This window comes from Branchiostoma lanceolatum, chromosome 3 (genome assembly GCF_035083965.1).
Source record: "Branchiostoma lanceolatum isolate klBraLanc5 chromosome 3, klBraLanc5.hap2, whole genome shotgun sequence".
In the NCBI taxonomy this organism is placed as follows: Eukaryota; Metazoa; Chordata; class Leptocardii; order Amphioxiformes; family Branchiostomatidae; genus Branchiostoma; species Branchiostoma lanceolatum.
In genome coordinates, this window is record NC_089724.1 from 9,183,309 (window position 1) to 9,198,503 (window position 15,195).

The 15,195-nt window shown below is 42.4% G+C and overlaps 2 protein-coding genes across 2 annotated transcripts; one reads left to right on the forward strand and one right to left on the reverse strand.

Moving 5' to 3' along the window:
• Positions 1-200: 200 nt before the first annotated feature.
• Positions 201-10,314, reverse strand: LOC136430067 (eukaryotic translation initiation factor 3 subunit M-like). The gene is made up of 10 exons (XM_066420351.1): positions 10,180-10,314; positions 8,799-8,934; positions 7,938-8,073; positions 6,332-6,455; positions 4,417-4,511; positions 3,751-3,834; positions 2,999-3,098; positions 2,617-2,698; positions 1,339-1,482; positions 201-504 (listed from the first exon to the last, which is right to left on the reverse strand). The coding sequence occupies exons 1-10, from the start codon at positions 10,222-10,224 to the stop codon at positions 320-322; spliced, it is 1,131 nt and encodes a 376-aa protein (XP_066276448.1). The 5' UTR covers positions 10,225-10,314; the 3' UTR covers positions 201-319.
• A 190-nt stretch (positions 10,315-10,504) lies between these two features.
• On the forward strand, positions 10,505-12,168 carry LOC136430068 (protein O-glucosyltransferase 2-like). Its single transcript, XM_066420352.1, has one exon. It carries the CDS (start codon positions 10,622-10,624, stop codon positions 12,152-12,154), a length of 1,533 nt encoding a protein of 510 aa, XP_066276449.1. The 5' UTR covers positions 10,505-10,621; the 3' UTR covers positions 12,155-12,168.
• The last annotated feature ends 3,027 nt before the right edge of the window (positions 12,169-15,195 follow it).

Here is a 15,195-nt window from a genome sequence, read left to right on the forward strand (position 1 = left end):
CTTGGGAAATGTCACGGTTTTGCCCTTCTACATCTGCCTGGAGATTTTACAAATACTGCAAATGCAGAAATGTTAGCGGGGATGTAATTTCGCGGTAGGGAGAAAATGGAGTGTTCGCGATGGTTCCGAGTTCGCCCTTGAAACAATAGTAGCACTACAGTCACATAATTGAACGGCTTTTCGCAGTGATTCTAAGTTCACGCTAAAGAGTTCACGGCAAAAACCGTGAACGTAAAACCATCGCAAACATTTCCGCATTTACAGTATCCCTTGCTCTAGTTCTACACAGACGGCTCAATCCCCATCTGTACGTTATGTTCTACGTGGCCGGCGTGAGTTGTTGGAGGTTGTTCCGGACCGTGCCCAGGTTTTCCCGCCACCGCTCCAACATGTCCCGTAACTGCTGCCACTGTTGCCGGCCGAACGTGCGGTGCTGTGACCAGCGGATCACGACCTTACGCTGGATCTGGTCTATGGATGCCTGCACCAGCTGAGTCCGCACGACTGGGAAGAGGAAATACGATTACGTCATGCATACATTGTACAAAATGACATCATCCCTCTGCCTAGGCAGGCTTGACAAATAACCTCTGATTGATTTGAAACACATTTTAATACACACGTAGTAGTACGACAGAGAAGATCTTCAGTATGGCCACACCTGTATCATACCTCTTCCTCCTACTAAGATGTAACATTTTCACTGCCATCCTACTTCTCTTTATATATTTCATCTTTTTCTTCAGGTTTAGAAATAGGAGATAGCTGTTTTAACAATTTCTCCAACTTTCATCCTGAATAAATCTTAAATACACAAAATTCATTCATTGTGAATGAAATACAAAACAAACAACAAAATGAATAAAGGGAATACCAATGGTCAAATCACAGAAAACAGAATTTTGTTGGTAAAGGTCCAAATAGCCTATAAGACATTACATAGTGAGTTGTTAAATCACCGTGTCTAGGGTATTGGAAGGCGGAACCCATTCCTCTCCTTCCACCATCTTTTATGTATATCATATGTAGGGAATTTCTCAGCAGCCTTTTATAACCCCTGCTTCTCCCATTGGGTCAGTAAGTCCTCACTCTTAGTCAGCTATTGAGCTAGTCTCATGTTTTTGACCTACATTTTGTAGAGTGAAGAGATGCTTTTACCGTTATATATGTAACCTGTAACCTCAGAGTGGCCCTCACTCCTTGAAGTGACCTTCGGGTCTTGTTATGTGGTGACCATTGAGTAGAATAAAAAAAAAAACCCTCCCCAACAACATGCTTCTAGGTCTAGTAAAACTAGAGGCATTCTTCAACTACAAAAAAGGTGGGAACAATAGTCACCATCGATGAGGAATGCCTCCACCTCGTCTGTGGTGAGGTTGAGTTGCTGCTCCATGGTGTCGAACATGATCTCCTTGTTGTCAGAAGACATGGACAGGAACGTCAGGAAACGCATCTTCTCTATACACAACTCATGGGACAGACCTGCAACATGATGGGGATAACAATTAAACAATGGTCCAATCTCAGCAAACAGAACTTTGTTGGAAAGGTTAAACTCCAATCAGATCTATCGATGGTAAGGCAGTATCAAAAGGGACAACTAGTATCCAAAGCCTCTGGTACTCATTGGCCCTTTTGATACTGATTTGCCATCAATAGATCTGCTTGGAGATTAGGTAAAGGTCCCATAGACTTTGAGACCGTAGAGGCAGTGGGGTTGTCAAATAACTGTATGTAGGGCACGGTATTACAAGATGGAGCAAAACCCCTTTCCTTCTATCACCTTTTACCTCCCCAAGCAAAGTCAGGTAATAACGGTATCTACAACAAGAGGTCAGGGTGAGTGCATACACATGCAAGGGTCGCCTAGACAGCCCCAGAGTTTCCTTTGGAAGAAGGCAGGCATGGTGGAAAGGGTCTTCCAGAGTGACGTTGCTCAGTACAAAAATTTTCTCTGGCCTCTGGCAGTTTTAGTGAGTTCAGGTGTCAGATGGTCACTGTTCCTGAGGGATTAACGTGACTCAGTGGCACTGATGCACAGGTTCTGGGTACCAGGGTTTGTAGGTGTGGAGGACGGCGTACATTAGTGCTGTGTACCTAAACGTAACATCAGGTACAGGTACAGAGGTTTAGGTACAGGTACAGATCTGTACCTGTACCTGAACAATTTGAAAAATCTACACGGTACCGGTACGCAGCACTAGTGTACATGGTAATAAATGCACAGACTTACATGTAAAGGCAACTCAAGCAATATTAGGGCCTGAAAATCGGATTTCGAAAGTCAATTTATTTCATCATTTCTATACATGATTAGTTCAAACAACGCTATCACAATGTATAGTGACGTCCATGATGCCAAAAATATGACTTCGTTGTCACGTGAGAACTCACTGAAAATCGTTACTGGGGTTTTTGTAGGCTTGCGAAACTAACGGGATCATCGTATGGTATGTTTTTGCATGGTTTTAAAATGCTCAAAGTATGAAGTTATTACACAGATGTGCTAGCCAGTGTTAGTACATGTCACTAAAATAAAGATTTCAGCATTTTTTTCATTTCCATTTTTTGGTTCCTAATATTGCTTTGGTTGCCTTTAAAATATACCAGACTTACCAAGCTTCTCAATATAGTCTGGATTGGCCTTGCAGAACTCCATGTAGTTGTGAAGACTGCCTCTTACAAATATGGTCAGTAGCTGTAATGGGCACATAGATAATCAGAAAAACTTGACTTAAATTTTAGATTTATCCTTCAAACGCCAGTTAACAACAACATTTTCACTGATAAGTTTGGTCAACGGTTCTTCAATTAGATATTCAAGGCTTATCAAGAATTTCTTTAAAGTTATTTCCATTCAGTGTTTAATTATGGAATTCTTCAGTTCTTTTACAATTCCCTGACAAAATAGAACCACCACCTTACTCTGTCATCTTATAAACAATTCCTGAATTTTTGAACTGTTTGAAGGGAAAAATCCTTAGTCATTAGAACTTACATCGTGGATGAGTTCTCCCTCCAGAAACTTGATGGGTTTGAGAACCAGAAGGTGATCCACCAGGTACATGTCCTTCTGGGCCAGGTGATGCACTATACACCTGTACAGGGGGATACAGTATTGGTCAATATCACAGGTCTTCTGTTATCACTATTATTTTGTAGTTTTTTAGACCTTAACAAGTACATGGCACTTGCTTTGCACTTATAACTTGGATATCTTAGTCATCAACATTAGATTTTCTTCATTAGTGACATGGCAAAACACATGACATGGCACAAGCCCCATATTTGGACATGTTTGATCCCATGCCATTCTCACTTCACATCTTTATCTTTATAAAGAATGGCAACAAGACAATACACAGTAGAGCACCAGGCATACAAGTGGACCACTCAACATTGCAATTACATTTAACACAACAATAAAACACTACAGGTAATCCATAGACTTCAACTTGAGCTGTTGGACTAGATCTGTTCTCCATCATGACAATAACTCTTGTTTGTCACTTTTTTTCTTTCAAAACTTTGGAATCGATTCTGGCATTCTTCAACAGTAGTATCTGTTTTCGGAAGTATGTTTTTGCAATTTACAGCATGTGTTGTCTTAGTTTGTAGCTGCTCTTTACCATTCACAGTATGGTGGAAAACTTTATTTTTTGGAAACAGGACGAAAAGTGATGTCATCCATATAATCAAATTAACATGACTTAAGGAACCTTAATCCTGTACTGTCACCTACAGACCCACCTGTGTGCGTCGTCCCTGGCCTGTGAGGCGTTGTCCTCTGTGTAGCTCCTCAACAGCTCCACCATGGCTTTACTGGCAGTTTCACTGCAAACAGTTACAATTACAACAGGATGAACTCTCATTGTGCACACATAAACAAATGCAGTCAGTTACAACTACAGGATGGACTCTCATTGTGCACACATAAACAAATACAGTCATTTACAACCACAACAGGATGAACAATGTCATTGTGCAAACATAAACAAATGCAGTCTAATTCCTAAAGAAGGGAGCACTATGTCTGCATCACTGCCTAAACACAGCAAATTTACACTGAGGCATTGAAAGATAAAAGTGATTGTGTAAGTTACATAAAAATCTATTAACAAGTTTTATGTTTTTGTTTTCTTCATGCACAAAGTCATGATACTACATTGTATGAACATAAATAAGATCAGCAAATGAGCACAGCAAAGATCTATGAATAATGTTATACAGGTAAATGGCATCAACTTTTCCGATAGTTAAAAGTATCACACTAAAACATTTTGAGAGAGACAAACGCAATCTGTTCACAAAGCTTTTCATAAGATATCTACTCTTACTGATGGTCTGTATACTATAGAAATTTTTTTTTTCCCCATTTGGACAACTTGAAAGGAAACTTCATCAGTGTTTGCCAACCTCTGTTTGCATTCCAGGAAAGCCTCCAGCAGTCGACGGAGAAGGTTTACCCTCTTGTCTGTGTCCAGATTCCACAGTTTCATCCACTTCTGAACCTGAAAGCAGCACAGTGTGTACATACATAGTTAACTCTTCTGCACACTGCTTCATTCATTCATTGGTTTAGCTGTTATGTACGCACAGACAGGGCTGCCCAACTAGCCTGTTGCTAATACAAAGGGCTAGCCCTGCTGACTAAAGCCCCGGTCACACTAAACTCACGTCGTACCTACGATGCACGTACGATGCATTTCCCGTACAACGCAGGTAAATCGCAGGTAAATCGCAGGTAAGTCGTAGGTAAAATCAGCTATCGCAGAGCGTCGGGCAATGTTCAAAATTTCATCCAACGTCGTACGATTTTTATAGCCTCATATTTAGGCTTTATTGCGGCCTTTTTATCTAATGATGAGGTGACGAATTCATAAATTTCGACCATGTTCTGATGGTTTCAGTTACCCTGATATATTGCCGATGCTGATGCAAATTGTAACCATCATAAGACAATAGCAACCAGAAAACAGTGCGCCCGTAGAATAGCCTGCTTCCAAGTTTAGATTTTCTACGTGTCAGGTCCAGAACCAGGCGCATATAATTGCTTTATGTCTGTATACACCTGGGTTTATAATTAGATCATACCTCAGTCCTATCCTGTCTCTATTTTCAGTTTCAGTTTTTGTTTGACGCTTTATGCCTATTATGTGCTTTCTTTTTGATGGACAATACAACTGGCCTGTCATATTCTTTCTCTGGGCCATCCGCAAACTGTTCTCTTGGCAAACTTAAAGTAGAGACAGGATGGGACTGAGGTCTGATATAATTATGAACCCACGTGTGTATAGTCATGAAACAATCGTATGCATCACCTGCCCGCGATACTTGATCTGACACGTAGAAAATCATGGACTTGAAAGCAGGCTCTTCAGCGGGCGCGCTGTACACCGGTTGCCAATGCGCTCTAGTGGCTGCACTTTTCAACAACATCGACAATATCAGGGAAAACTGAAACCATCAGAAAACGATCGAAATGTATACATTTTTCACCTCATTGGTATAAAAAGAAGGCCGCAGTGAAGTCTGTATTGGGGGCAATAAAAATCGTACGGCGACGGAGGGGAAATTTTGAACATGTTCAAAATCATCTTTAGCTGTATTTTTCGACGTAGGACGCTCGGCGATGGCTACTTTTACGTGCGATTCACCTGCGATTTACCTGCGATTGACCTAGGTACACTAAAAAAAACCATCGTACGATGTACCTACGTTATATGTGACCACCACTTAGTATGTGTTAACTATTGCACCCGGTTTTTCCCAATCGTACGACGTACGGCGCTGTCATGACGGAAGAAACCCCATCGCAGGTACGACGTGAGTTTAGTGTGACCATAGCTTAAGACAGGAGATTACAATTTACAATGGAGTCAGATACGGACAGCATTGATTATTTTGATAGCATGGTCACTGCTTCATTCAGTGCAACATCAGCCTCTTACTGTAATAAACAAATTTTTTTCTGGTAAAATTCATTACAACAATGTTCACATGTTGGGCAGAGAGAGCAGAATCCATTGGACCTGGTTTATTTATCTATCTATTTATTTCTGCTTTCTTTTGTCAGGGTAGGCACACTCAGTGCTTAACACACTGTTTTATAGGCGTGCCCTGTACAGAATATTATAAACTGAATAACATAAACAAAGAAATAAGAGAAACTGATGAACAAAAAACAACCCAAAATAACAATATATACGCGTTTATACACAGCCGAGCTACATGTACTCTACACGCTTAAAAAAATCTCCCAGGACTTTAAGTTGAGTTGAAGGCCAGATAGTAAGAAAACAAACAAAGAAGCCAACAGAGTTCTGTGTACCTCCTCTAGGTTGGTGTTGATACAGTCCACACTGTTGGTCTGTCCAGCCAGTTTGACCATGGCGCAGTACACGTTGTACCTGACAGGGGACCTCTCATCAACACCGTTGTACAGGTTGTTCAAGCTGGGAAAAGAAATACAGGCAAAATACATAACTACTAGGAAGAAAATAGTCACAAGTATCACAACTTTTCATTTTCAGCAAACTGCTTATAACCAAGCTTTCCTACAAGAAAGTGTGAGAGCGGCAGCTAATATCAATTCAACTTTTAAAAATAGATAGAGGGGTACATGAAACTTTATTACTTGCTGTAATTTTTCTGTGATATCTACAGATTTTGTCACATTTATCTGATTGCATGGAATTCAGTTTACATCACAAACCAACTTACCGAACAATGGGAAATTTGAGCTGCTTCTACAAGGAATAATATGACCATCAGCAATTTCAGGATGCTAAGGCCAAGTTGATTTGATTATATTAATTTATATGGATGACATCCTCTGGAGACCCCAAAACTGATCTGAGTGTAGGAATAAACTAGCCTGAGTGTCATCCTGTTTCAGTTCCAGGCTCTACCTTCACCAAACAGTCTGAGATCGCTGCCATTCAAATCGTTTGGAATAAATGTATTCGTCCAGAAATCTGGACGGGCACGCTGATTGGCTCCTCCTATCAGAGCTCCATGGGGGAATTGTCCTTGTCACTCAACCTAACAACTTTCTCCACATGGTATCTCTGTAGGGACCACATCTTATTACGAACCACACATACCAGTAATGGCCAAAAAAATGACCAAAAACATGGAGTTGATCTATGTCATAGATAGACAGATCCCAAGTTGTATAGACAAAGATCCCAATTGCAAGTAGTTTTTTTGTGTCAAATCTTTGTAAAATCGTCAGGATAACACTTTCTATCTGCCAAAAAGCAGGTACTACAGCCTATCTAAGATAAATAAACAAATCCTTTGGTCAGTTCTGGGATGGGGAATCCTTGCTGAGATAGCATGTGGAGCTCTGATAGATGGAGCCAATCAGCGTGCCCGTCCAGATTTCTGGACGAATACATTTATTCCAAACGATTTGAATGGCAGCGATCTCAGACTGTTTGGTGAAGGTAGAGCCTGGAACTGAAACAGGATGACACTCAGGCTACGAATAAACAAAAGTTTGGCAGAAAAAAGTTGCCTTCATTATGAAATCTATGTGGTCAAGAAGAATGAACAAAACTTAACACACAGAGTGGTATACCGAATAACAAATCCTTCATTTTTGTTCTTTCATATCTTCTTCTTTGACTTTGGCATTCAACTACATTAGTATCCGTTTTCCATAATTTTTATTTTTTAATCTACAGCAGATATTTTCGACGTTGACGAAGAGACAGAAAATTCATCTCGAAAGCTCCCCAGAGCAATCTTTTTTATGTTGGGTGTAATGCTTAAACGTTTGTCAAAAGTACAACAGATATTTTCTCATTTTGCAGCTGATTTACAGTATGGCCAAAACTTTTTTTGTGTTGAAACGGACGAAAATTGATGCACGGGCGGATGTCATCCATATAATCAAATCAAAACTAAGGAAACAATTCAAGTCGTCTTACATTCTTAGCCTGAGCTCCTTCATCTTGTCTCCTCCTTTCACCACCTTCTCACACAGGGACAGGACTACCTCGTCGATCTTGGCGGTCGGGGTGATGAACACCAGCGACAGGACGCTCGTTAGGAAACCCTCCACCTCTGTTGTTGGAGTGAAAAGAAATGACAAGATGTTCTTCTTGAAAATCAAGTGGTCATCAGACATTTTATTTTGACTTTTTTGAATGGCAACCTAACTGTTAAGAAATATCTTTTGAGCTGACCACTACAACAACATGAAACTAGGGGCTTGGACATAGGTAATGGGATTGTGAGGTTTCCTATCAGAAGTAGATATAGAATATTACTTTTAACTCAGGTCCGCTTGCTCCCGAAGGGCGCATGGCGTCTCGGCAAACCCCTCTCCAGGCCAAATAATTTTTTGAGAGCGTTGAGGTTTTTGTGGGTTATAAGGGCAGAGTTACTCCATTAAATCAACAGTATTTAGAAAGGGGAGACTTTATTCAATCAAAGGATGGTCTTACAGATAGATATAAGATACATAATTATACTAAGTCATAGAGGAACTCCTTAGCCTCTATACTATAGCAGGCTGTGTTGCTACTTTTGCTGTTCACACATATATACTGAGTGCAGCTGCAAAGCCTACATGTATAATAAAAAGTATTATATCACTCACTCACTCACTCACTCACTCACTCACTCACTCACTCACACTCACTATCCAATTAACGTCTTCTGTTCCTCATCAACTGGGGGTTATACGTGCTTGCACATGGATGGGATAGCATTGAATATGGAGGCTAGCATTTATCTACAGCATTGATCGGTATAAACGATATCTGATAAGTACACGTTACACTCACGAGCTTCATCAGGTGACTTCCAGCACGTTTCCATGGCGTCGATGACCTGCATCAGGTCCGTGATCCATCCCGCGCCTGAGTTCTCCTCCGAGATCTCCGCACCTGTCGTCTTCAGGTATTTCCTCAGTTCTATTATCTGTGGGGTTCAAGGAAAACATGTTACAAACACATGGCAACACTGGAAGAACGTCCTACCTGACCGTAAACTCTATTCTACTCTACTCTACAGTGATACGAATATTACAAATATATATACAAATATAACATTCTGTTACTTGATTATGAATGTTTGCCCTGCTCTATTCTAAGGCAGCGTGCATAGTCCAATGTTTAGCAGCCAGGGCTGCTTCCAGCTTTGAATTTTTCCCGTCCCACTCATTGTTTGGGAGCCGATGTTTTGAATTTTCGCTGTTAAAGATACATTTTCATCAATTTTATGTCATTAAGTTCAGAATTTGGGATGGAAAGGATAATATTTTTTCCGTCCCAACAAGCAAATTTCCAGAGGGACAGGTCAGGGAGACAGCCCTGTTAGTGGCCCTGTCTTTGGAACTAGAAGTCGTGAGTTTGATCCCGACTGTGACACTCACCCAACATGCACTATACCGGAAAGGGTCGCAGTTCTTAGGATAGGACGTTAAGTTGTGGTCCACTGTTTCTAGTACTTTTCGAAAATAACTGGGGGAATTTCCCGGGTACATAATTTTGAATCTGTAAATACTGTACATAGCGTCTGTCATCTCAGTCACGACCAGTGGAAGAATACCTCTTCAGTGAGCTAAACTGGATCGAGATCACTTTCACTTTCTTCTATTAATTCTTGGGAGACTCAAAAAGACATCAATTTTCAGGGTATCAAGACGTTATTATTTCACCATGAGACAATTCCGCATATCCTGTACAATAACAGTCACAGTGCACACTTATTGAACTATAAATCTAAGTTCTTAAAATGTACAGTACTATTTGTAGTTAAACTCCTTTAGTTAGGGTTATGGTTAAGGTTAGAGTTTTCTTCCTCTTGGCAGTGAAACGTCCTGTAGGCGAATGTCTAGAGTCTAGAAACTATTCTGACATAAATTATCAAAAATCATTTTTGCACACATATGGCTTCAACTTTAGTTCAAACCCTGGCTGTGAAGCACATTTAAGCAACTCTTACAATCCAGTATCCTGACCGGTGTAGTTGAAACACTTTTACGTGGTTCAATATGGAGTTTCTCTCTCTCCATATGTCGAAAATACTACTCCATGCTGCACACATGTGGGATAAAAAAAAAAGGTGGGAGGGGGGCAGCCGATCGACAGCCATAGAACCCATACGAACGCCTATTACCGCACAGTTAGCGACTAGAAAGATGTAAAAATCATGATTACATACCTGCTCCTCCTCCGGGAGGTCTATGAAGGCGGGACAGCTGCTCATTTTACGCAGATTTTGGCCCCTTTATTCGTGAAAATACGGAAAATCCGCAACGTGCCGCCGTGCAGCAAAGAACTCTGGGTAAGTCAGGCGAGGTCATATAAAATAGAGGTGTGAAAAATACAATTTTCTATATAAAACATTTATCACGACTTTCCTATAATCTGTATCAAATCATAAATAAAGACCATACAGATAATATTCACAAAGTTATCTATCATAACTGAGGGTTGTGTTCTGTGATTATTTCTTACAGTTGTCTCCCCTACCAGATGAGTGGAATCGTCTTGTGTCAAGGGTTAAATGCAGCGGAAGAGACAGAAACCAGAAACTTCAGTCTGGGTTTGGTCTCGTTTGCAGTCCAGGAGGGCTCAAACCGGCCAGAATATCACTGCAAACGATGGGATTTTCACGATCGGAGATCATCTCGCTCGTGTTGGCCAGCATCGTGCTCGGCGTGCTGCCCTTACGGGACCCTGTGACGGGGTACGAGCGGGAGAGGGTCGTGTGTCCCTCCAAGAGCGCCGTGTGGGGGCCCGGCCTGGAGACGAATTTCGTGGTCCCGGCGCGATGGTTTTACATCCAGGCCACAGATACCAGCGGGGAAAACTTCACCTTCTCCCCCGGGGATAAGGCGTTCCGGGTCAGCATCACGGCGACCGGCGGCGGGAGGGCCCGTGTGTGGGTGCAGAAACTCGACCGACAAGACGGCACTTTTCTCGTGCGGTACAAAATGTTCGATAGCTATGAGGGTCTGAAGATAGAGGTGTTCAGCGGAGACGAACCAGTAGCGGACTCTCCCTACCTCCTCCCCGGACGTGTTTATCACGAGAACTGCTACTGTCCTCAACAGGATCACCAAAAGTGGGAAACCGACATGCAGTGCCCTTCAGCCTTCCCCCAAATCGAACGTGACCTTGAAATATTCCCCAAAATTAATCTAAACCGGCTCTCCACGGAAGCAGTAGACCGGTTCGGAACCCACCACAGCCTCTGTCACTACACGGTCAAGGACAACAAGATCCACCGGAAGTGCCATGGAAAACACACCGGATTTAAGATGTTCATGGACGCCACGTTGCACTCGCTAACCCGGAAAGTTAAAATTCCGGATATCGAGTTTTTCGTCAACCTCGGGGACTGGCCCCTGGAGAAGAGACAAGTTAAAGACGGGCCTCTCCCGATCCTGTCGTGGTGCGGGTCGGAGGAGACACGGGATATCGTCATGCCCACCTACGACCTTACGGAGTCCACGTTAGAGACCATGGGGAGGGTTAGCCTAGACATGCTGTCCGTACAGGGGAACACTGGGCCCAGGTGGGTGAACAAGACCGAACAGGCGCTGTGGCGGGGTCGGGACAGCCGCCGAGAGAGGCTCAACCTTGTAGACCTCGCCCGCAAATATCCCGACCTCATCGACGCCGCCCTCACCAACTTCTTCTTCTTCCGCGACGAGGAAGCCAAGTACGGACCCAAGGTGCAGCACATATCCTTCTTCGACTTTTTCAAGTATAAGTACCAGCTGAACATTGACGGCACGGTCGCGGCGTATCGCCTGCCGTACCTTCTCGCCGGGGACAGCGCTGTTTTCAAACACGAGTCCGTGTATTACGAACACTTCTACAAGGACCTGGAGCCGTACGTGCACTACATTCCCTTCAGGATGGACCTGACGGACCTGATCCCGAAGATCCGATGGGCGAAGAGAAACGACGACGACGCCCGACAGATCGCCGAGAACGGCCGAGACTACGCGAGGAAAAACCTGCTGGCCAACAGCGTCTTCTGCTACTACGAGAGGCTTTTCCGGGAGTACGCGAGCCGACAGGTGGACGAGCCGCAGGTGCGAGAGGGGATGGAGGAGGTTCCCCAGCCGGCAGAGACCGCCTGCCGTCTCTGCGACAGGATCGGCAACAAACACGAGGAGCTCTGACGGGGTGGTGACTTGCAGACCAAATAAGGATACAAAAGGGCACTAGACATTTAAAGGGTGAATGCTAGCTTCCGTTGCACAGGTGCCAGTTGTCTTTCGCCAAGTGTTCTTACTAGCATCTTTTTCAATCCAGACACTAGTAGCTACTAGCCACCATCCAAAGACAACGTTGTAGAGGAAGCATTCCTTATAAAATGCACATATCGTTATACATATATCTAAGGAGGTTATAACCTTCTTGATATATCATATATCTTTATACTAAAAGGTATACACAGCTTCAAAGCATTCCAAAGATATGAAGCTCATATTGTATCTTCTCTTTTTATATTATAAGATACTCGACTTTGTATTGTTTCCATATGTACTGGTCCGTATGTTACACGTCTTTAGCGGATCAGTGGATGTAACCTTACCCATTGAAGTCGCACCCAGGCCACAGGTTAATTTGACAGGGCGCGGCGGGAGTGGCGGTCCTGTTTAGTGTAGGGCGGGCGGGTCGTTTTCAATGGAGCTTGAACTGCGGTGAATATAAACATTGTTCAGTAAGTGACTTGTTGGGAACATTGTATGGTACAGATAAGGTGTTTCAAGATGGGAGAAGGTGGAAAGATTATCACCAAATATCGTTACTTTTATCAATTGCAGTATGTAGTAGTCATCATTCCATCATTGTAAGAGATACATCGCTGTCTCAATATGCAGTAATTTGGCTCTGATATACTGACATGATTATAGTGTAATGATAGATAATAGAACATGAAATTACGGCTGTACTTTGGTCAGAAATTCACTCCTTACATTCTGACCCGTACTTGTGTTGTAATGAAATGTTTATGGACCTATATGCATTTTCACTTCAAACAGATTAGCCTAGGAGGGAATATCGTTCTATGATTTACACCACATGGGATGTATTATCACTCGATCCCACTGTTTGTTGTTAGTCGAGCCAACACGACTGTTTACCACCATGTGTTTGTAAACACTAGAAACCAATTCTATAAACAAAATGGTCATGTTGGACCAACATCATTTAATTGTGACTGTATGTTTTTCTATAACGACTTCAAAATATGCAGTAGGAAGACAGCACAAGCTTTGATAGCTACAAAATGATATTCTCCAAGAAGAGGTTTCGATCGGGAGGGCCAGTAGTGTCCGCAACGGCGTTAGAAATTGCGGCCACTACTAGCTAGCCCCCTGATCGAAACCTCTGCTATGAGAATAACAAAATGGGGCGTGAGTAACACGTCTTGTGATCTCTGGACGGATAAACATATCTCAACCTGACAGGAAGAAGAAAGGGGTCCATAATCTCATGTGAGTCGGTTGTTGAATTATCGCGTGTTGAACTGAAGTCTCGTGAGACTCAACAATGTGTATTGTGCTAACAGACGAGGTCTGTAATTGTTAAGGATGGTCCAAGTCTACACACCCCTATTGTTCACGTATGTTTACACATCTGGCGATATAGACGATGGCAATGGGATTAAAAAGGGTGTAGATCAGTAGATGCAAACTTGGTCTTGAGATAGCTAGCGTTGTTATGTCTGGTGGGATGTAAAGGCGCTAGTTTTAGAGGAAAATATTACTGTTGTAAAACGCTGTCCAAATTATCCGGTTGGCTGCACAGAAACCGGTCTTTCATCTTTCCTGCCATTTAGTACCTAATAGTTGATTTAATAGGCACATTTTTCTTATTGTTCGTGTCAAAGCGTTAAGTCATCTTGTAGATGTTTTTTTTTTACATCATTTGCATTTAGGCAAGTAAGTAACGAGGAACATCGTGTTTTTCTTCATTTCATATCTGAAGTGTATTTACGTTCCGTAGACTCAGTGTAAAATCAAATAAACGAGTCCAAAATTTCAAAATATCAAGTAGATAGAAAACACTACCTACACTCACGCCCCGTTGAGACGGGGACATTTGATTTTGATCTGACCTTTAGAAGCGTTTTGCTCGTTTAGCTCTGTTGGCATTGCTCTTATGGGGAAAGGGCAAGACAAATTGTCGACACATGGCGCCTACGTGAAATCATTAAGCCTGCAGTAATGTCAACTCGCCGCCTAGTGGCGCTGTGAAAACGTAAGACATGTTAGACCATTCGTGTGAAGAACAGGCAAAATGCGACAGTATCTACATTATATTTTGCCGTTACATCGTATTTGTCTACGTACAGAGTATTTTGTCCCGTATAAAGAAATGGTAGTTTTTAGTTCTTATCATTTATTTATAGGTATCAGATGGTTCTTTGTGTGTGACAAAAGAACATCCCAGAAATACAAACGCTTCAGGTGATCTGTCAGGGTGTTCCAGGAACAATAGGTCTTGCGTCATCAGTTGCGTGTGGAATCGTCCCTTGGGAATTATCTATCACTACGTGTGCCCGCATCTCTCTCCTTGAGATAATGTACTTACAAAGGAGGACAGTTAGGCTCTTAGGTCTCTTCCAGACTAACTTGGCCGGCTATTGCCAATTTGCCAGGGAAATTTGGCCACCATAGGGTTTCCTTTCCCATCCCCAGCGGGGAAAATATAAACCTTACCCTTGGACTGACTCTACCGGCCAATCATTCCTTTTTTTTTGCCAAATTCTACGATCTATAGGAAGGCCTGGCGGAGGCTAGGTTAGGCCTAGGGAAAAACCGTGTTTCTGGTTACGGTCGTGAAAAAATTAGGGCCGGTAGGTCGGGATTCTGTTAAATTTCTCTTCTTTTAGATTTCGTCCATAGAGATTCAACAAATACATTTAAGCAATATAAAACCGATATACGTATACATTGCACACATAAAATGTATCAATCAACTGAAGAAAGAAGTAAAATGTTTATCATACATGTTTACATAAACTTTTCACTGAGCACTAATCTGTTAACAGAGTCTGAAATACAGGAAGTCTGTTTTGAATTTCTTCACTCTGATGTCAAAATGAAAATTCTATATCCCAAGGCAGTGGTCGACCCCAAAAGGGCTAGGGTCGGCAGGTTATTGCTGGTGTCGGAGTCCCGGAAACACAACATTTTTCCTAGGCCTTAGG